The 24004-nt window shown below is 35.7% G+C and overlaps 1 protein-coding gene across 5 annotated transcripts in view; it reads right to left on the reverse strand.

Moving 5' to 3' along the window:
* TBC1D19 (TBC1 domain family member 19) overlaps positions 1–24004 on the reverse strand; it is a 140733-nt gene that overhangs the window by 76730 nt on the left and 39999 nt on the right. For 4 of the 5 annotated variants that reach the window (XM_046657311.1, XM_046657310.1, XM_046657314.1 and 1 more), the window contains 5 exons: positions 20046–20120; positions 18781–18844; positions 17750–17796; positions 14746–14856; positions 6637–6709 (listed from right to left, as the gene is read on the reverse strand). In XM_046657311.1, the coding sequence (XP_046513267.1) occupies positions 6637–6709; positions 14746–14856; positions 17750–17796; positions 18781–18844; positions 20046–20120 (370 nt within the window). The remainder of the gene's footprint in view (positions 1–6636; positions 6710–14745; positions 14857–17749; positions 17797–18780; positions 18845–20045; positions 20121–24004) is intronic. The other variant, XM_046657312.1, reaches the window with a different exon arrangement.

Below are 24004 nucleotides of genomic sequence, written 5' to 3' on the forward strand. Positions count from 1 at the left end.
TTGTTAGATTCTACAACAGTGATTAGTTAAGTTTTTCTAAAGAATGGGATAACTATGTGTTAAAGGTCATGAAGTTGCATGTGACTCTCTGGGTAATTAGAACCTGGGTCCCCTAGCAACCTGGCGGCCATCTTGGCACTTGATTCTCTTCTGAGCAGAATGCTCACGGTCAGTCTCTTTGGAGTTCTTATCCAGACTCAGTGGCCTGTTGGTGGTGATATCTGGGCACAGAGGGAGAGGGAGACCTGTCCTGGGCTAAGATTTTAACACAGTTTTCTAGAAATCTTGTTCTGTGATGTCCAGGTTTAGCCCAGCTAAATATAAAATGGTACTGTACTTTTATTTTCCATTTGTTAATATTTTCAGTGTTAGATAATCTTTTTAGATTTAAAAGACTACCCATAAAGCTGGTTTTACATACCTGAATATTTGAATTACAGTGTCCTATTCTTTTAGTTTATTCTATTCCTAATAGCTCTGAAGTAATTAGCTGAGCAGATTATACAATGACCAAGTAAAGCGTTTGGGGTCCCTACTAACATACAATCATTTTCTATCGCTCAAGTATTTAAATAAGTTTATTTCAAAGACTGCATATAAAATAACAATACTAGTTTCATTTTAATTAGCTATGATTGCTGCGACTTAGTAACCAAAGAATCAAAAGTCTCAGCCAATTATTTTCTCTTATAAAAGTGGATGATAGTACTGGATGATACTAGTGCTTTATCACTGAAAGTAGTATGAGATAAAAATAAATAGATTTCTGGGGCTGGCCTTGTGGCCCAGTGGTTAAGCTCGCGTGCTCCACTGCAGGCGGCCCAGTGTTTCGTAGGTTCAAGTCCTGGGTGTGGACATGGCACTGCTCATCAAACTACGCTAAGGGGGCGTCCCACATGCCACAACTAGAAGGACCCACAACTAAGAACATACAACTATGTACTGGGGGGCTTTGGGGAGAAAAAGGAAAAAAATTAAATCTTTAAAAAAAAAAGACTTCTTTACAAAATTTATCTACTCTATTATGTGAAATACATTGACTTTGCTTTCTTTTCTTTCTTTTTTTTTTTGGAGGAAGATTGGCCCTGCTGCCAATCCTCCGCGTTTTGCCAACCCTCCATACATGCCCATCTTCCTCCACTTCATATGTGGGACGCCTGCCACAGCATGGCTTGCTAAGCAGTGCATAGGTTCGCACCCAGGATCCAAACAGGTGAACCCTGGGCCACCGAAGCAGAACGTGCGAACTTAACTCCTGCAGCACTGGGCCAACCCCTGCTTTCTTTTCTTCTTAATTGACGTATAATTAACATACAACAGGTTTTGCGTCCTAAGCGCTATTTTTTAGTAAAAGAATAAGAAGCCCAAAGAATTCAGAACCATTTCTAATCTATACTCTGTGTTTCTCAAAGAATGCTCTGAGGACCACTATGTTAATAGATGCATCTAAATTAATAGATCTTGCTTGGAAAAAGGCTCTGTGATAAAATAAGTTTAGGAGATGCTGAGCTAAAAGTTTACGTAGGACTTCTCATAGTCTTTAAGATAGAAACATACACAGTATATCTTACAAAGGTATGGCACAGCCTTTCCTCAACCTTATTTGACAAGATCCTCTTTCTCACAGGGCGTCTGATGAATGCTTCATGGAACACACTCCGGAAATGCTATATTAACTGAAGATGCTTTTTTCTTTTAGAAATAACAAGCTGTAGAAAATGTCTATTTAGCAGAAGCCCCATCTAATAAGATTCATTATTATGTATATTCAGACAATAATATCAAATATATAAGTCCCCCTTTATCATAAAGCCTTATGAAAGAATGCTGATTCTGCTCACCCTTTTAGCATGGGTCTCATAAATGGTTTCCATAGTAAGTATGTGTGTGTGTGCGCATGTATGTATTTAAAAGAAATGCATATTCAAGAGTTTGTAGGAATAATGAATATGCCTAATCTTCTATATTATCCTTAAATATTCAATATTACTGTCAACGCAAATAGTCAATAACCATTCTATCGCAAAAGGAGAGAGAGTTAGCCAAACTGAGGACAATAGCCACAGCCTTTGCAAAGGAAGAAAGCGCTCCAGAGAAGAGTGTTTTTCAGCACAGTTATCTACCATTTCCAAACACAGAGACACATCAAGCATGACAGGGGTTATGTTCTTGCAAGCGTTCAAGAAGTTTTGTCACAGAGTAGCACGTATGCAGCAGGTCAACATGACCCTGGTGTCATGGGAAGGGACATTTATCTGGTGTCACAAGAAGAGAGGCATCAATTCTTATTTTCAAAGAGTACATTCTTTAAGACAATAATTAAAGCAGATGTACAACGTATGTTTGATAGGACATAAGTCAGGCTTCTTTTGTTCACATAAATTTTAGGCCAAATCAAGTTTAAACCAGAATGGCTTCCCCATATACTTTAATATATAAAAATTTCTTATATCATATAAAGGCAAGGATTTTTCTTCTGACTTTCATATAAAAGCTAAGTTAGTAAGTGAGGAATGTACTTCAAATATAATCATTGAATAACAGTATTGATAAAACATAGGCAACAGGTTTTTAAAGGCGAGTAAGAAGGATACAGTTCCTTTAAGTCACACTTAAAACTTAATCCTAAACATTAAACTTGCCTCTAGCCAAACACAAGAATTAGCAACATTTTCAAACATTAAGCATTACATTACCAATTTAACCACAGCCATAGACATAGACTAAAAGAATAAAAATAACAGTGAATTCTAGGCAAAAGTAGTTATATATGATTCCATTCTTCTTTCCAAGTAACACTGTTGACCAGCGATTCTCAAGTCAAGCAAAAATTCAAGTAGTATACCACTAAAAACAGTCTTATTGCATGAACACCAATTTATCCCAATCTTTTACTGCTTTGAGAAATAGAGAGAGCAAGAATAACTACCTTAACTAAAGAGATTATCAACCTCCTTCAAGCAGACTTATGCATTCTTTCCTCTGCTCCGACTGCCCCTTGTATATAATAGCAAACACCACAATGATCCTTATCTGAATCTTACTGTGATCAGAAACCAGGAAAGGAAACGGTTACTGAAAATCTGATCCATAACTAAACAGTCTGTCAAATGTTTTTCAGACAAGGAGAAAACTAAATGTGCTGTTTAAAGAAGCTGATGTCCTGTTTTTGCAAATGTTGCCATCCTACAGTGAAACTTACATGGTTGCAGCAGGACTCCCCCTCCCCCCCCCACCAAACTGTTCCAGCTCTTAAGTGTCCAAAAGTTACCAGGGACCTGTTACATAATAGCATGTTGCTTTGAACCTGTTATGCAATGATACCTTGACCTTATTATGTAATGGCATGTTACAGTGAACTCATCATGTAACGATGCCTTGAACTTATTACGTAATGGCCTGTGCATGCATCGTGATTAGGCCCAGTTGTTACACAGATTTAACGTATCCTCTACACTCCAGAGTATAAAGTCTCCACTGGCATTTAACAGGGAGGTAGGGGGGACCATGACACTGCTTTGGGAGCTTCTTCCCCTGGTGTTCTTGATTGCTTGTGCAAGCAATAAACCTTTTTCTTCACCTACTTCAGCCTTGGTTGTGTTTTTTGGATCTGTACTCTGTACACACCCATTGAGTGTGGTTACATTGCTTTCTACTATATCTTCCCTAAGACCAAAGATTATGTCATATCTATGTATTTGCTAGTCCCTGGCCCTTTGCAGGGTCTCACACATTTACCGTATTATGTGTAAATCAAAGAAGAAAGAACTATACTCTAGATTAAGAAAAAAATTAGTTTTTCTAAAGCATAGCTACTATAAGGTTTAAAATAATTTCAAATAATTCTTAAGGATTATTTCGAAAGTGAAAAACATAAATATCATTCAAGGGTGTGTTACTATTTCCTTTTCCTTTTGTTATATATGGCTAACACTGGCCATGAATAGAAGTATAAGATAAGATATCTGTCTTAGTCCATTCAGGCTGCTATAACAAAATACTCACAGACTGGGTAGCTTATAAACTGAAATTTATTTCTCATGCTTCCGGAAGTTAGAAGTCAAGATCAGCGTGCTAGTGTGGTTGGGTTCTGCAGACAGTCCTCTCCCAGGTTGCAGACTGCCGACTTTTCACTGTGTCCTCACGTGGTGGAAGGGCTAAGGAGCTCTGTTGGGCCTCTTTTATAAAGACACTAACCTCATTCAAGAGGGCTCCATCCTTATGACCTAATCACGTTCCAAAGGCCCCACTTCCTAATACTATTACCTTGGGGATTAGGACTTCAGCATATGAATTTTAGGGGGATACAAACATTCAAACCACAGCAATATCTTTCTATAAGCTATCTGATACTGTCTTATAAAATGAGAAAAGAGTATCAAAGAGGGAGAGAGGAGACAGCACAGTACAGCAGACTTTGGAGGCAGACTGCTTAGTTTTGAATCTTGGTTTACCATGTACTAGCTTTGTGACCTTGGTCAAGTTACTTAACATCTCCACTTCTTCAGGTTTAAAATGGTGGTAATACTACTACTTCCCACCATACAAGAAAATTAAAACCATAATACAATACCACTGTATACCACTAGAATGACTAAAACAAAGAAGATGGAATACACCAAGCATTAGCAAGCATGCAGACCAACCTCTACTCTCATACATTGTTGGTGGATGTGTAAACTGGTACTACCACTTTTGAAAATTCTTTGGCAGTTAATCTACTAAAGCCGGACTTATGCAAATCCTAGGACAGAGAAATTGCTTTCCTGAGTGTATACCCCACAAAAGGGTATATATATATGTTCACCAAAAAGTACATACTAGAATGTTCATAGCAGCTTTAGTTTTAATAGCCTCAAACTTGAAACTTTCCAAATACCCTTCAACAATAGAATAGATAAATAAATGAGTGGTATATTAGGAGGGTGGAACACTGTAATGCAAAAAAAAATAACCTACAAATACATACAACTACAAAATAATCTACACATGCATACAAAATAATCTACAAACGACATAGCTAAGTCTCATAAACATAATGTTGAACAAAAGAAGTCAAATATCAGGGGCCAGCCCCACGGCTCAGTGGTTAAAGTTCCACACTCTGCTTCGGTGGCCCAGGCTCACGGGTTCAGATCCCAGGGGTAGACCTACTCTTCTCATTAGTCATGCTATAGAGGCATCCCTCATACAAAATAGAGGAAGACGGGCACAGATCTTAGCTCAGGGCTAATCTTCCTCAAGCGAAAAATAAAAGAGGAAGACTGGCAATGGATGTTAGCTCAGGGTGAATCCTGCTTACCAAAAAAAAAAAAGGAAGTCAAACTCAAAGAGTATATACTGCATTCTTCCATTCATATGAAGTTCAAGAATTGGCAAAACTAATCTAGGCTGTTAGAAATCAGAATAGTGGTTATCTTTGACATGGGGGATAAAGACTGAAAGAAGGGGCTTCAGCTTATTGATCTGGGTGGTATTTTAATAGTTGTGTGTCCAATTCATAAAAATGGAGCTATTCCCTTAGGAAATATACACTTTCCAAATGCCTTTTAAAATTTAATAAAGTTTAAAAAATGGTAAAAATATACCTTCTAGAGTTGCTAAAAGGTTAACATGAGGTAATATATATGGAACACAATCTATGCTCAAAAACGGTTTACTATTATTATTATTACTACTATTAACAATTTCTCCATCCTAGGATTTGCATAAGTTCAGCTTTAGTAGATTAACTGCCAAAGAATTTTCAAAAGTGGTAATACCAGTTTACACATCCACCAACAATGTATGAGAGTAGAGGTTGGTCTGCATGCTTCCTAGTGCTTGGTGTATTCCATCCTCCTTGTTTTGGTCATTCTAGTGGTATACAGTGGTATTGCATTATGGTTTTAATTTTCTTGTATGATGGGAAGTAGAAGTATTGCTACCACAATAATAATAATAATAATAGTAATAAATAGCCAACTTCTTATTTTATAGAGGAAGAAAAAATCCAGAGACGTAAAGTGATTTGTCAAAGTCACACAGCTAGCCATGGCAGAGGAAAGATAGAACAGTTCCCTGGCTCCTGTCTGGTATTATTTCCACTACAATATAGACCTCCTATGTTTTAAGTCAATTTTTACTCCCTTTTTATTATACCTAAATCCCAATCTGCTCTTTTATGAAAAGCACATTGTATTTATGCACAAAAAGAGAAAAGTTAGGGAAATTTTCTCGATGATTAAGATTTAAAAGACACTAATTTTAAAGCCTAAGTTTATTTGGAATAGAATGTCAGTGTTTGCTTGACTTGGTGATATGAAAAATAATAAAAATAGATAGTGATGGCCAGTAAAGGGAAATCTAAGTGCTACCAATGAAGATCTTGTCAACAAAATGACTTACGTATGTCTAACGACTTTTCAAAATTATGTTAAAGACCTTCAAAGAAGAAGACAAAATCTAGTTGTACTCTGATAATTACAACATACAGGATTTTATTCATTAATTAATAGTAACCAAGGAGATGCAAAAAAGCACGCTTAGTTTTCAGATACAAAAAAAAGTTACTAGATTAATTTAGAAATGACAAGATAAACCTGAAACTCACTCTCATTTATTATTAATTATATACTACATGGGAGAAATACTAACCGGGAGGCACTTGTGTAGAATCATCTATACCCAGTTGTCCTGTAGTTAAGCCAAGTTCTACAAAGAATTCTTTCTGAAAAATAACACACATAGAATTAACATATGTATCTCAGGCTTTGCTACATATTTTTAAAAAAATCACCTTCACCTAATATCAGCTTAAATAAAAATCACAATGTAAAATGAGTCTTTGCTTCATTTAACTATCTAAAAAAGAAACAGATGTTATTGAATCTTTAACTGGTAATGCATTAGTCCAAAATTAAGGTGCAGAACAACTATGATTCTTTTACTACAAGTATTTCTGTGTAATATTTATTATTTTCATGCGAAATAAACATGAATAGAAAAAATAAAATCTTTTAAGAAAAATTAGTATATATAACGGGAAAAGAAATTTAAGCACACAATATTTCCCCAAATGTAGCACCTTTAGGATTATTTTTCTTTCCCCTAATTTTTCCTACTTAACAAAAGTTTTTACTTTGTCTTCTAACCAATGAGTGATGCCATCGTTTAAAAAAAAACCTTGCTTTTAAAAATAGTTCTTGAATTTCCCTTTTTAAGTAATAGACTAATTAGTAAAGTAAGGAATGATAATTATCCTTTTGCATAAAGAACTATTAATATTCAAATCTTTCCTGAAGCACACACACAGTATACACAGCAATGATCAATTTTATCTTCTAAAATTGCCAATATAATTCTGTATCTGTGTGTTACTGCACTTCACTCAGCTCTTAATCAACTAAACACCACAAATATCCAAAACAACTTAATTTTTAAGTAAAATTAGACTATCAAGTGCTCTGTTAAAATAAGAGCAAATTAGATCTCTTCTCCAGACTTCCTCTCATCTAGCAATGTCTATGGAAAGTAATCATGTTTGTCTGTTACTTTTAGATATATAACAACCCCATAGCATTCACATTATTTCTATTCCCTGAGTAATTAAATATTTCTATTAATATTTCCCTCAGTGTTTTGTTCCTATTCTAATTGCTAAAACCAAACTATCTTCTCCTTTAAAAAATGGAATTAGTTTTAATCCTTCCTAATTATCCATTATTATTTGTTAGTGATTTATTAATGTCCCTCACAAGACAGTTATTCAGCTTAACATGTACACACATTTCATTTTTGTATTGATTTTATTTTATTTTATTTTTTTCTTTTAAAGATTGTATTTTTTTCCTTTTTCTCCTCAAAGCACTCCACTACATAGTTGTATATTCTTAGTTGTACGTCCTTCCACTTGTGGCATGTGGGACACGGCCTAAGCATGGCTTGATGAGCGGTGCCATGTCCGCGCCCAGGATTCGAACCGACAAAACACTGGGCTGTTGCAGTGGAGCACACGAACTTAACCACTCAGCATGGGGCCAGGCCCCTGTATTGATTTTAAATAACTGATGTCATATTTCAATTTTTAACCAAACTTGATTTTTATCTATACTTTAAAAAAGCACTGCACCTTATGTTACCAATTTTTAATGACTAAAGAGGTAAAAAATGTTATTCTTCCATTTTCAACCATTGTCTTCTACTTATTTAAACATTCTTTCTTTGTTGAAATCATTAAAATTAATGATAACGTATCAATTTTTAAAATAAATTTAATCGTACTGCAGAGGGGACTTAAGTAAAATAAACATTTCAATATTAGGCTCTGTAATCACAACTGAGAATTACACTTATGCTAAGACATGTTAGGAGCATAAACAGAACTCCAACATACATTTTCTATTTCACTGCTCTGCAAGTTCAATACTTACACAGACAGACTGGGGTCACAGATAACCCATGCCTCCTGGAGTCAGAATCATTAAATCTCCAGGCCACACGACTTAGGGAAGGCAAAGACAACTATCCTTAATGACCTCAGGAAGAGAGGGACTAACCACACTCTTAGTGGGCATAGCACAATTTCTTGAAAATTAGCCACTGGCTTTTGATTCTCCAACAGCTAAGAATGAGTCCACATCAGCTCCAGGTCCCCGCTCAGACAGAAGACATAATTAGTCCCACACACACATGCTGAAGCACATTATCCTCTCCCTGCTTCTTTACCTAGTAAACTCTTTCACACTAATTCAAATGGCAGTACCTCTGAGAAGACTTCCCACCACTTCCAAGAGAAGAATTGGCCACTTCCACTTCTGTACACTCAAAGCACTTTGTACAAACTGCTAGGACTGTTAAAAAATAACTTTTTAAAAATCATTTTTTCATCAAAGTTGTAGTAGTAATGGTTAATAGTTATGTACTGCTTACTATGTTTCAAGTACCATATATATACTTTATATATATTAGTTTCCTAGGGGTGCCATAAAAAAAAAGTACCACTAACTGGTTGGCTTTAAGCAACAGAAATTTATTTTCACAATCCTGGAGGCTAGAAGTCCAGAATCAAGGTGTTAATAGGGCCACGTTCTCCCTGAAGCCTCTAGAGAAGAACTGTTCCATGACTTTCTCTTTGCTTCTGGGAGTGCCTTGGCTTATAGGTGCATCACTCCAATCACTGCCTCCGTTGTTATAGGACATTCTCCTTGTGTGTCTCTCTTCTGGATCTCTTCTCCTCCTCTTATAAGGACACCAGCTGTATTGGATTTAGGGCCCACCCTACTCCAGTAAGACATCATCTTAACTCGATTGCATTTGCGAAGACTCTATTTCCAAATAAGGTCACATTCACAAGGACTGGAGGTTAGGACTTCAACATATCTTTTGGGGGGACACAATTCAACCCATAACTTATATCTTAACTTATCTATGAGATAATATTATCTCTATTTTACAAATGAGAAAACTGAAGCTCAAGGTCAAGAAAACTTGACCAAGGTCACACAGCTAGTAGTGGCAGAGCAAAAATTTAAACCTAGGTTAGTTGCCTTCAGAATCTAATCACCTAACCATCAAGCTGCACTGTCTGTACATGCAGCAAATAGTTTAAGAAGTCAAATCAGCTAAAAAACTTAAAACAACAACAAAATAGCAATTCTCTATCTTATATGCACCTCCCCAACACACAGACACACAGACACAATCATATTTAGCCCACTATCCAGGGACAACTACTTTCAGCTTTTTTTCCGGTATTTATCTCCGTATTTCAAGTAAAAAGTATATATTGCTATTTTTAACTCACCAGTTTCGGATATCTATTGATTTTTTTATGGTAAATGAGGATTTCAGCTCATGTATATTCTCTTTTCCTCCCTCCATCATTCAATATAATTATATATCAATTCTTGATTAAATCCATATTAAGAGTTTGCATTATTAGGACTATTTAAATATTACTCACTGCTGAGCCACATGGTATATTATAAATATATTTCCTTTCTTATACTCTTCTTCATGCAGTTCACAATTAAACCATTTTTCACAATTTTCTCTAATCATGTACCTCTTCCTACACCCTTTAACAACTCTGAAAAGACTCACCTCAATACAATTTCACATGTGGTCAAACCTGTCAAATCATCTTTTGATGATCAAATCATCTTTTGGTGTTTTAGGCGTTCATCCTGGAACCCTCCAACCTCTTTCTCCAGTCTGGATGGTTGTGCTTAGTCCTACTGCACGGGCTTTGTCCTGGAACTGCTCTTCACTGTCATTCTGGAAACTCTTCTTCTCTTAGGTTGGAACCCTGTTTCCTGGGTCCTCTATTTCGCTCTTTTTGTTTATGACCTTGTTTTGGATCACTTCTACCAATGGCTCCTTGAATACGAGTAAATATTTTAGATCACATACAACTGAAAATATCTATTCCAACTTCACATTTGATCGACCATTGGTTACATATAGAATTCTAGGCTTGAAATCAATTCGAATTTTTAAAGGCATTACTTCAAAATCTTCTTACTTCCAGTTTTGCTGCTGAGAAGTCAGATGCCACTCTGATATCTGAAACTTCCTATGTACTCAGTTTTTCTTCTCTAAGAAGTTTTTAGCGTGTTCTCCTTTTCAGGTACCATGGTATGGGTCTTCTTTCATTCACAGTATTGGGTAGTGGGTGAACCTTTTCATACTGGAGATTCCTGTCGTTCACTTTGAGGACATTTTAATAATTCCCTTACCTCTGTTTTCTCTTTCTGGAACTCCTCTTGATCAGAAGTTAGCCCTCCTGGATTGCTCCTCTAATCAGAAAAATCTTATCCCTCTTAGTTTTCATAGCTTGGCTTTCTGCTTTTGCTCTGTCTTCTGATAGAGATTTCATCACAGCTTTGTTTCAATCCTTCTACTGATCTTTTTTTTTTTTTTTTGCATACAATATTTTTGATCCCTAAAAGGTCTTTTTCATTCTCTAATATTTTGTTTTGTTGTCTTAATGAAATTCTGTTCTTGTTTCAAGAGCAGTATCTTTTCTCTGAGAATATTAATAGTTTCTTTAAGTCTTCTATTGGGAAGAAATAGCTAACAGACCAATCTTTTTGTCCATGTAAAGATGACCTTGGGTTTACCTTCTCCCAGCACTGTTGCCCTGAAAATATACTGGATCACACATCTGCACACAAAATGCGGAGAGGAATCCCAGCTATATTACTAAGCAATGTTATTTACTGAAAAGAAATGACCCTTGGCTGGTAAATAATATCTAAAATGGAAGACTGTGAGTGGACTATAAAAATCTACTGGAAAACACAGGCCTTAGCTGCCTGGTGTGGCATCTCTCGAGAGGACTTGGAAGCTATGCTCACGTGCATTACAAGAAATGGTTCCTATTAGGTATGAAACTTCCCTGTGTTGTGCCTATGTCAACTTGTCACTTCCAATTTCACGCATTCCTTGTGGGGGCTGGGAAGTAGCATCTGGTTGGCTGTGAGGACTCTCAATGAAGATCTACCTATTATACTGATATGCTATGTTTTCAGCTTTGTATCATTCTACAAATCTAAGTAAACCTGGTGCCAGGTTATAGCCTACTGTATCGTGTGAATGTATGTATTCATATCGAGTATGAATGTAAATTTGAAGCTGAAACAACTATTAGTGGTCATGATAAGTACTCATTTCCTAAATTGGCTATTTCTTCATCTTTAATTTTTATTTGTTTGTTTTAGTTTTGGTCTCTGCCTTTCAAATTAGAAGATTTCAAATATCTGGAGATCCTAGGCTGTCAGTCATATTCAGGAACGAGGCAATAAACAACCTACTGAAAGCTCTGTCTTGCAAAGATTGGGCATAGAGTGTGGTGGGCTCACTGTGAAGCAATATTATAGCCAGCCAGCTTTTTTTTTTTTTCCTGGTTAAGGATTCTCCAAATCTCTGTTTGTCTTTTCTCTGGCCTTTTAGAGTTAGTGGATGGTGGGAGAGGAGAGAACTGTGCAGGCATAGTGGTGGTGGTAGTGGATGAGGGTACTAGTCCCACCATTCAGTCAACATTCACGTAATCCCTCTGTTTTCAGTACAGTGCCTCATTCCTGTCCTGCTCTACATCTGAGGTGTCTGAGTTCATAGCCTTTCTGACTCTGCTTCTTTAGTGATATGCCTCTGGTCTCCCATGGGGGAGGAGGAATCACCTGAATAAGCAGGGTGGTAGGAGTCTGGGGTCTAACCCCTCCTGATACAGACTTGCAGACAATCTCCATTTTCAGCCCTCTTCTATAACATGTGGTGTCTCCAATTCGTGGACCTTTCCAAAGTTCTCTGGAGAAAATCATCTTGCCTCTTATATCAGGCAGTGTCCAGTCAGGAACTAGAACCCATATCAGAAATGTGGACATGGAAAAACAGAATTAGCAAATGCAGCCTATGTCTTCTAGTCTGAAGGAGAATATGATCAAGAAGGAACAAAGAACTCAGGAAAGGATCCTCCCTGCCCTCAAGACTGAGATTCAGACCTCTCCGGAGAGCTGCCACAGGAATGTGCAGACCAGAAGTGGTAAAGAAACATGCCAGAGGGTATAGGCTAGAGCTAGTTGGCTGAAGGTTGCCGAGGCGAGTGTTGCAGGGCCTCCTGCATGCTGATCTGCTGGCTCTTACACATGGGACAGGAAGGGAAGTCCCCTTCTCTCCCTTTCTCCTGCTGTGTTCTTGCAGTGTCCCTCCAGAACCCTCTACTGACAAATCCTAACATCAAGCCAGTTGGCAAAAGAGAAATGTTTACCAGATACAACTCCAATACAATAAAGCAGAATAAAAAAAGGTAGACTTGGAGCTGAAAGATAATAAATTGACTACTGGCACATTTTTTCATCGTACCTCCTATCTTCTAGAAGCATTTAGGCTTGACCTTCTTCTTTCAAGGTTAAGTCACTTATTATTGTCTCATCAGTTCTCTATCTTAGTACATTAAAGCTTAGAGTTACAAGTCGTTTCCTAGTTTTACCAAAGACAGCATTTACATTTCTGTGTTCCTTACTGTTTGGGGATAACTAACAAAAGAAAAAGGAGTGATAATTTCTTAACTCCATCATCAGGAAATCTCTCCACTTTTCTACAATTACTCTATTTTAGAACTAACTTCCTGGTCAATCTATGTTGTTGCAAATGGGATGATTTTGTCTTTTTCTATGGCTGAAAAGTATTTCATTGTATATACGTATACCACATCTTTTCTGTTCATTCATCCATCAAAGGTACTTAAGTTGCTTCCAAGTCTTGGCTTGTGAATAATGCTGCAATGAATAGAGGAGTGCATATATCTTTTTGAATTAGTGTTTTCATGTTCTTTGGATAAATATCCAAATTAGAATAGTTGCATCATCTGGTAGTTCTACTTTTAATGTTTTGAGAAATCTCCATACTCTTTTCCATAATGGCGGCACCAGTTTTACATTCCCACCAGCAGTGTATAAGGGTTCCTTTTTCTCCACATCCTCTCCAATACTTGTATTTCTCATCTTTTTAATAATAGCCATTCTGATAGGTGTGAGGTGATATCTCATTGTAGTTTTGATTTGCATTTCCCTAATAATTAGTGATGTTGCTTATCTTTTCATGTGCCTATTGGCCATCTGAATACCTTCTTTGAAAAATGTCTGTTCAGATCCTCTGTGCATTTTCTGATCGGGTGTTTGTTTTTTGTTATTGAATTATATGAGTTCTTTAAAAATTTTGGATATTAATTATGCTAAGTGAAATAAGTCAGATGGAGAAAGACATTTACCACATGACTTCACTCATACGAGGAAGATAAACAAACACACAGATATGGAGAACAGATTGGTGATTACCAGAGGGGAAAGGGATGGGTGGAGGACGAAAGGGGTAAAGGGACACATATGTATGGTGACGGATGGTAACTAGACTTTTGGTGGTGAACACGATGCAGTCTACAGAAGTTGAAATATAATGATGTACACTTGAAATTTATATAATGTGACCTCAATAAAATTAAAAAAATAATAATAACTTCCACACCAAAATGTGACAGTCTCCAGAGCAAAGATAGTCTCTAACTCATCCTTTCTTTCCCTTACCTCTCTCAGTGCCTCATCGTGTTACATGATTAAATTAATTTAATTTAATCATCCAAAAATTTAAATAAAATGTACATTCTCAAAAAAATTTATATAAAATGCACAATTTGTTTTAATCAGTTTTATAGCCATACATCAGGCACCTGTATCCCAAGGAGCTGTCTTATAAATCTACATTGTTCACTAAAATGAGGAATAAGCAAAAGCATTTATAGGTCAAGACAAGCTTATCTTTAGTTCTACTAGCAAAGCAATTCACTCTCTATATAACCTCTTCACAATAAAGAAGAAACTCTTCATCTTATTCTTTTATTTAATGAGCAAGTTGTCCTGTTGCTTTAGATATATGCTGCAGTAAAATATTTTTCTAATGGCTCATTTCTAAAGTATGTTAATCTATTTTTATTTTTATTTTTATTTTTAATTTTTTATTTTTTAAGATTTTATTTTTTCCTTTTTCTCCCCAAAGCCCCCCAGTACATAGTTGTATATTCTTTGCTGTGGGTCCTTCTAGTTGTGGCATGTGGGACGCTGCCTCAGCGTGGTTTGATGACCAGTGCCATGTTGGCGCCCAGGATTCGAACCAAGGAAACACTGGGCCGCCTGCAGCAGAGCGCGTGAACTTAACCACTCAGCCAAGGGGCCAGCCCCTGTTAATCTATTTTTAAATGTTTATACTTACCAATTCAGGGATGTCTTTTACTTTCAGAGGAACTTGGATTAAACCCAAATGAGTCCTAAAACTAAGAGAATCACCATTTTCATAATTTGGGTTGCGAAGATTAATTAATACCTTAAAAAACAAATCCAAAAAATTTTTTGGTTAGTTTCTTTATAGGATGCTTACAGTTACAAAATTGGCAGTGATATCAGCGTATCACCACAAAATTAAAAACTATTTGGGGTTATGCATATACTTTAATTACATTCTAAAATACTATAAAATTGCATTGAAATGTTAAAATACCATAAACACGCTTTTAATTAGGATGGTTTAATATTCCAAATGATGATCTACCATATACAACTCTAAAATATTAAGAATTTAGTTAGAAAGAAAACTTTTTTTTTCTAGTATATAGTTATATATTCTAGTTGTAGGTCCTTCTAGTTCTTCTATGTGAGCTGCTGCCACAGCGTGGCTGCTGACAGACGAGTGGTGTGGTTCCGTGCCTGGGAACTGAAACCGGGCTGCCAAAGTGGAACACACCAAACTTTAACCACTAGGCCATCAGGGCTGGCTCTTTTCCTTTTGCAGGGAAAGACTGCCCTGATCTAACATCTGTTGCCAATCTTCCTTTCTCTCTCTTTTTTTTAATTCCCCAAAGCCCTAGTACATGATTATATATCCCAGTTGTAAATCCTTCTAGTTCTCCTTATGTGAGCCACCACCACAGCATGGCTACTGACAGATGAGTAGTGTGGTTCCATGACCAGGAAATGAACCTAGGCCACCAAAGTGGTAAGAGTGTTGAACTTTAACTATTAGGCCATCAGGGTTGGCTCAAAAGAAAACTTTTTGATGGTAAGGAAAAATAAAAATTGTTAGATTATGATATTTTATCAGGGAAGGTAACAGAAAAATTAAAATTGCTTGATTATAATATTTACCAGGGAAAATTTCAGAATCAACTCTAACCCTTTTAAAAACAGATATTGGTAAGGTTTTCAGAAAGATGGTGGAATAACATTGTAGAATATAGCCTCTAAACCAAACCCAAAGGAAAAAAAGAAATTTCAGAAGCTAAGCTAATAAGAAAGACCCATTTATATACTTTCAAAATTAAGCAGATGAAAAGTCTTAGATATCTGCATATCCTTTAATCTAGGAATCTCGTTTCTATGAGGATGATTATGGAAATAACTAAAGGTGTTTGCAAAGGTAGTACAGAAAGAACATTAATGAAGTACCGTTTATAACAGGAAAATATAACACGACTTAAACATCTTGTTAGAGGGAATTACTTTAAATTATGGTTAACTCATATAATAAAATACAGTGTAATATGCCTCAATTAATATAGGTAATATAGGCATTAAAAATGTACAGACTGCTGGTTTGCACTTGATTTACCAGTGGGGGTACAAAAGGCCTCTCAGAAAACTTGTGCCTTGACTCCCAAGACCAAAGTATCTTACTTGTATCTTGGTGGTTCATAAGCAAAGACAAAGTGCATCCTGTGCAACTGAGGAAGGGCCCTGGGAGCTATGCCTAGAAGTTTGGGTCTCTTTGTATTTGCATGTGCTTTCTTTCTTTTGCTGAAAGAAAGCCTTATGTGGGTGTATCCTGTGAAGTCTTGTGAGTCTTTTCAATTATCTGACTCTGTATAATTGTTGCAGCAGTGAACAAAACAGAATGAGAAGCTCCTGCCCTTGTGGAGCTTCCACCTAATAGGAGAAGGCAGGCTATTAGCAAAATAGAAAAATAGTATATTCTATAACAATAAATGCTATGGAGAAAAGAGCTTTCCAGGCAGGGTACCAGGAAATACTTTGTTGAGAAGGCGACATTTAAGCAAAGACTTAAGGAGTGAGGGAACCTGCAGACAAGTATCTGGGGAAAAAGCACTGCAGGCAGAGAAAACAAGGAGCAAGGGCCCTCAGATGGGAGGAAGCCAGGGGAAGGCAAGGAGGTTAAAGTAGATGAAGTAGAACAAATCAGGAGGAAAAGTAACAGGAAATGAACTCGAGAGGTAATGGGTATATATCAAATAGGGTATTTTAGGCCACTCTCATGACTGGTTTTTAAGTAGAATGAGATGGGAAGCTACTGGTTACTAGAAGAATGGCTTATTCAGAATTGTACTTAAAAGGCTTCCTCTGGAAAGTGCACTAACAGATTCCAGGTGGGTGAGGGTAGAAGCAGGAAGACCAGTTAGGAGGCTACTGAAATAGTCCACTCGAGATGGTAACTTGGACCAGGGAGGTAGGAGTGGTGGTGATAAGAAGTGGATGGATTCTGGATATTTTTTGAAGGTAAAGCTGACAGGATTTGCTGATGGATTACATGTAAGGTACAAGAAAAAGCGTGGACTCAAAGATAGGTGAATTAAAATAACGAGTGAGTTCTAACTGCCTACTGAAGAGCTCCACTTGAATGCTCGATACACCTCTCCAACTTAACTAAGCTCATCATCTTCACTAATGGACCTGTTCCTCCTCTGGTATTCCCTATCTCAAGGGCAAGTTACCTCTACCCAACTGCCCAATTTAGACACCTAAAGGTCATCTTTATCTTTTCTTTTGCTCATACTCCCCATACTAATCAGTTCCCAAATCCTACTTAAAATCTCTTTCAAATCTGTTGAATTCTTTCCATTTCCAATGCTGTTTTCTTAGTTCAGATCTTTATCAAGTCTTGCCTGGACTACTAGAACAGGGAGGGAAATAAAAAAGGAAAAGATACACTGACTACCTCTATGTGGTAGGCAGCAGGCTACATGATTTATAGTCACTATTTTTTAATCAAAATCTTCCTAATTGATTTACTGCCTCTAATCTTTCCATACTCCAGAATATTTTCCAAAAGCAATTTCCAAACACAAATCTGATCATGTCGCTCCACTGCTTCAGTGGCTCTGGGGCTTTTTACATGGTGATCCCTCTGCCTGGAGATACTCTTATATTGTCATTTCTTTCACACTTTTCCCTCATCAATATACATACATTTATCTAATAGAACCTACCTCAAGAAAATCCTTAGGGGCATAAACAGGTCTGAAAAGGCTTAAATCTAGAATTAATAAGATAAGTTAAAACAAAATTTCAGTTATTATATAAAGGCTTACTAATAATAAATGTTACTGATTCTTTCATACATTGCTGTGCAGCTAGATTAATCCAAACATTTGCAGAGTATCGATTATCTGTCAGACATTAAGTATTGGAAACACAAAAATGAAAAGACAGCCCCTCTCTTTGACAGCTTAGATGAGACACTCTAGAAGAAATTGAGTCTCCTTTTCATAAATTTGTAATAATTTATAACTGAAGTGAAAAAATAATGTCAATATAACGTAAAAGTTCTATATGAGAATTCTCAAAGCACAAAGAATACAAACAATGTAAATTTAGTGAATTCCTCCAGTTGTACTGAACCGTTTTTGAACTTCTATAACACACTGCTTCCTTTATTATAGCACTTACCTCTTGCCCAGTCCCCTATAGTTTTTTTTAAGGAAGAGTGGTGAGGGATTATGTACATGTCTACCTATACAATTATATACATCTATTTATCATAGTAAATGATATATTGTTGTCATCATTATATGTTTATAAAATTGATTGACTCAATTTTAAACATTAAAATGAACCACAATAAATTCTTAAAAACATTTTAGATGTCTTAAAACTCTTCACAATTTAACCTATCTTTAACATCTAATGTAATTAAAGCTTGAAAAACATTTACCTTAATTATGAGTCTAAGAAATCCACTGAATAATTTAATTTACTCTTTAATAAAAATGTTTTTAAATGATGCTTTAAAAAAGAATAATTGATTTAAATATTCTCAAAATAATGTAAAAAATTGACCAAAGTTAGGAATTTTTAAACTGGAAAGTAGAAGTTTAAACAACTAAAACAGACGATAGTAAGTTAGTAGGGAGAGAAACCTGCTATCTTTCCAAACGAATTGTTAATATTATTTTGAATTCACAATTAAGAAGGCTATATTTTTCCCACTACTACATTTTGAAAAAAGTTGGTCATATACCTGGTTCATCAGTTCCCATTTCATTCCATTTATTGAGAAGTTCTTTCTGTTCTCCAACTGGCCTCTAAAAAAGGTAATTTAAAAATTGGTTTCATTTTGTGAAGTTCAGCATGCAGCTGAAAAGTAAGAAACAATACTTATCTAAAAGTTTAAATAAGCTACCATAACACAAGGAAAAATAATTTCATTACATGTGGTGAATTGTGTTTGGAATTGCACTTAAATTATTTTTATTTAACTATTATATTAAATCTACTCTCAATGGCTCAGTTAGAATATGGTGCTAATGAGTCCAAGAAGAGAAGGTAAATGATCTGTACTGGCCAGTAAATTTCACACAGAAAAACTGCTCCTCAGCCACATTCTACATCTCTTACCCCGTCCAGCAATCTCAGAAATGCATCACAAGGGGGACTGGCCAAGAGAGTGTGACTGTGAGTCAGTAGCATCATCTTCCTATATGAAAGACAGTATATTACACAATACTACACACTTAGACAGTTTTTCATATAAACTTATCCTTTTTTACACCATTATTCTGGTGCCTTCAGTGACCTTTCCTTGGATATTATCCAAAATACATCCACTATATCCTGTCCAACAGCAGGGAATAAATAGCAGGTAGGGAGAATGAAGTAAAAAGAAACTTGTTCTCTCCTACTTGCGAGCAGCAATAAAGAATCCAGAACATTCTTCAAGTGGTTTTTCTCTCCTTTTTCATCTCTCCTCTCTCAAAGCACAGAGTGACAAATAAATGTTGCATTTTAGAGCTAAATAGATCCAATACTATTAGATCTAAATAGTTCTGCAGGGAGATGACAAATGATTCTTTTCATTCCCTACGTTAATACTGAAAGAAGATACCCTAATGGCTATTACAAGACGACAGTATGCCTGAACTCCATCTCTAATTCAAGAAATGTGGCTATTGTGTCTATAAGCCAAAAAGCAAGGAGATTAAAGGTAATTAAAATCTTTAAAATGTACTTATAACCTTTACAGTCAAATCTCTAAGAAATCTATACTGTAGATTCTATACTTTATTTCCATTTATTCTCAAGATACAGGGTTATTACAAAAAGCATTACAACACACATAATAGAAATCTATATAGAATACACCCACATAATTGGCCTTTTACAGACTTTTGTTTCAAAACAAACTGATATACTAGTAAAAATAAAGACAAATCTGCCTAGCAGTTATAACTTCACGAAACGTCCTAGTACTTGATTAGGAATAAAATACTTAAGTGTGAAAGGTACCTTTCGTGCCAATGGGATACTCAGTTCAGTGCACATACTATTTAAACTCTTCAAAATTCTTTTTTCCCAACTTCCCTGAAACATAAGGAACAATGTATTATTGTTTCTGGCTACAAATATCAAAACTGATTTAAAAAAATTAAAGATATTATGAGTTATATAGAAATGGTGAGCTTGGTTAAGATTGGTCATCTTCATTCATTAGTTCACTTTACAAATTTTGATTACTGCCTACTATCTGCCAGATACTATCCTTAGTGCTGTGAATTAAGCTGTGAATAACAGAAAGCCTCAGTCTTCAGAGAACTGACATTCTAGCGGAGGATGGCAATGAGGATAGATTAAAAAATAAATCAGCAAGTCATATGGTGATAAACACTTTAAGGAAAAATAGCAGATAATAAAGGGGTAACTAAATTTAAGCATTTTATAAATGTTTAATAGTCAGGAATCCCATTAATGACCTAGTAAAAAATAAAATTTACAGAAATTATTACATTGCAATGTTTTCAAACATGACATTTCATCCCTAACTACTTCAGCATGAATGTTTTAAGAACCTTCTCCTACATAACCACACTCCACTATCACGCCTAAGAAAACTAACAATAAGGTTTTATATCATCAATTATTTAGTCCATATTCAAAATTTTCCAGCTGTCCCCAAAATGTCTTTTATAGTTTTGTTTAATCCAGGACTCACTAAAAATTCATGTATTATATTACATTTGGTTGTTACGTCTCTTTCAGTGTAGCTTAATCTAGAGTCTCTTTGTCCTTTTCTTTTTCATGATATTGACTTTTTTGAGAAGTCTAGGCCAGTTATCTTTTAGAATGTGTCACAATCTGGATTTGTCTTACTTCTTTTCACAGTATTGATTATCTTCCTTCTCTATCCCCTATATTTCTTATAAACTTGAAATAACACATTAATTTTAACAGTTAGTCATAGACTGATTATCCATATATACTACATTTTAGTAAATTATTCCATTTAATGCCAAGTTAAAATGCCATGATTTTTTTTTGGTCTTTTTACTAAATATTTCTACAAGCTACTACTGACTCACTGAAACCAAAATAAAATAATACCATAGCTCCAAAATTCAGAACAAATGAGGAGAAAAGAAGAGAACTATATATTGCATTATTCTTAAAGGACAGTTATAACCAGTCAATAAAAGTAGAAAAATAATAGCCCCTTTCTGTGATTGTTATAAAGATTAAAGATGTAAAGTGCTTTGAACAGTGACATAACAATGGCAACAAGAATCATTCAATAATTGATAGTTCTTACTACAGTATAGTCTTCGTTAACAGACACATTTAAATACATTACTCTCCCCATGCTCTGCTCCCATCCCCAATGTACTTATTCCTACTTTATCTGGATAAGGCTCATTCACCTTTCAGGTCTTCACCTCTATTAAACCTTCTCTTACCTGGTCCTGCATCCCTTCCTTCACCTATCATGGCACATATCACACTTGTCTAGCACATAATAGACTCTCAATAACTGAACAAATTTCTACTCTAAATAATGTTACAAGCATTTTTTAAAATTTTGATACAATGGCCTAAGCAATGAATGAACGGGAAAAACATTCATCTATAGGAGAAATATAGAGCTATGTGAAATGTATAAGGCTTAGTTTACTAAATATATAGAAATAGATTTTCAAGAATAAAAGAATACATTTAATACATTGCATGAAATACCCCCAAAACTAATTCCACTTACTGGCTTATTTTCAATTCTGTTTTTTTACTGTAAATATTTCTCTTAGACCCAAGACTTAAATACATTTGGTGTCTAATTCATGATTAAACATTATTTATAACACCAGGTTTACAGGTTTGGATCCCAGGCATGGACCTACATCACTTGTCAGCTATGCTGTGGTGTAACCTACATACAAAATAGAGGAAGACTGGCACAGACGTTAGCTCAGGGCTAATCTTCCTCAAGCAAAAGAAAAAGAGGAAGATTGGCAATGGATGTTAGCTAAGGGCAAATCTTCCTCAGGAAAAAAAAGAAAAACAACAACTGTTGGATATAAAAAGAAAATTAAAGTTACAATAGACATCAATGTGTGGCTCATAACATATACTGTACATATTTTCAAGACTGCAATACATAATTTTTTTCTTTAAAGATTGGCACCTGAGCTAACATCTGTTGCCAATCTTTTCTTTTTTTCTTTCTTTCTTTCTTCTTCTTCTCCTCAAAGCACCCACAGTACATAGTTGTATATTCTAATTGCAGGTCCTTCTAGTTGTACTATGTGGGATGCCACCTCAGCGTGGCCTGATGAGCGGTGCCATGTCCACACCCAGGATGTGAACCTGCAAAACCCTGGGCCGCCAAAGCAGAGCACTCGAACTTAACCACTCGGCCACAGGGACAGCCCCCAAACAATACACGATTTTAATACAGCATAAAACCTACTAAAAACTCAAATATGAAGACCATTCAAAATGGAATGACACTTCCTGGAATTATATCTTGACAAGATATTCTGAAACACATTTGTTAATTTATCCTTTAAAAAATTATTTTGGCAAAAATATCTCATTCAGGTATTTTCTAGAAAGTACAATTTTAAGTGATCAATCATAGTTCTCCTAAATGGAGTATCCATTTACTCCATTTAGGAGATGTACTAAGTATTTCAATTCATCAACTTTAAATTTAGCATTAAATGTAATTAGGGAGAAAAAAGTTAAGGAAAAAAGTTACACAGAAATTAGACATCAGAAGAAAGCACTCTGAGTGAAAAGAGTTTAGGAAACAGACCTATATTATTTACATGTGTTTACACATGTTTATTAATCCTGTGAGATATGTACCATCACCCTCACTTTACGAAAGAGGAAATTTAAAAAGAACATATGGAGGCAGAATGAGAAAGAATAGTAAGAACTGAAGCGATGCTGAGCAAATCTTAATTCAATTAGCATTTTTTTCTGTGTTCCACAACTAAAGTAGGAACTTAGAAATAATCCAGAAGAGAACAAAGAACATGACTAAAAATTGAGAGAAACAAAGAGGAAAGGGATGCTCGATTCAGAAAAATTCAAATTTTTAAGGCTAAAACGGGGGAAATGAGGTGTAACAGCCAAGTTTTCAAATAAAGAAAAGACATTGATTCAACAAATATTTATTGGGCACTATTAAACACACGCCTTGAAAGATGAATAAAAGAGCATCCTTGTCCCTAAGAAACATATCACTTTTGTGGTGGGGGTGTAGATAGATACACAAATAATATGGGACAGGTTGCAAAAAGTTCATAAGGGCTATCTCAGTCCATATGTCATAAACCACAGAAAGAACATAAATGAGTGAACAAAGAAACAGAAAGCTAGACATATCAAAATTTCTGGTTTTCAATAGAACACATACTACTTCCTTGAAAACCCTAAAAATAATAAAAGAAAAGTGACCCCAGGCATTGGCCCTGTCGTCCCCGTTCCCTGTTCCATATCTATGACACAATGACAAGGTTAGCAGGACTTTTCCAGGGTACCCCTTGCAAAAGCTTCAATCAGATAGTCATAGAAGTCATTTCCACAGACATCAGAAATAGGAATAGAATTTCCTAACAATGAGGGAAAATCCAAGATGAAGCAAGTGGCTGCTTTCAAGCTGGGCATCCTTTAAGTTCCCTTCAGAACTGTAATCTTAATTAAGTGGCATTCATTCATTCTTCTGTTGACTCACTGGCTCACTAACACATATTGAAAGCTTTCTACGTGCCAAGCACAAAACTAGGACCAGTGAATAAATGTTATGAGGAGCATAGGACCATTTAATATGAGAAAGAAACTTTCCAAGTTGAGAAACTTAACCAAAATGGTTTAAGTCAGTGAAATCATGAGTTCTCTGTTTCCAGAGGTTCTCGAGCAAAAGGAGATGAACTCCAGGGGTCGGGCTGAATCAACCTGAAGGTCCACTT

Source organism: Equus quagga, chromosome 3 (assembly GCF_021613505.1).
Source record: "Equus quagga isolate Etosha38 chromosome 3, UCLA_HA_Equagga_1.0, whole genome shotgun sequence".
NCBI classification, from domain to species: Eukaryota; Metazoa; Chordata; class Mammalia; order Perissodactyla; family Equidae; genus Equus; species Equus quagga.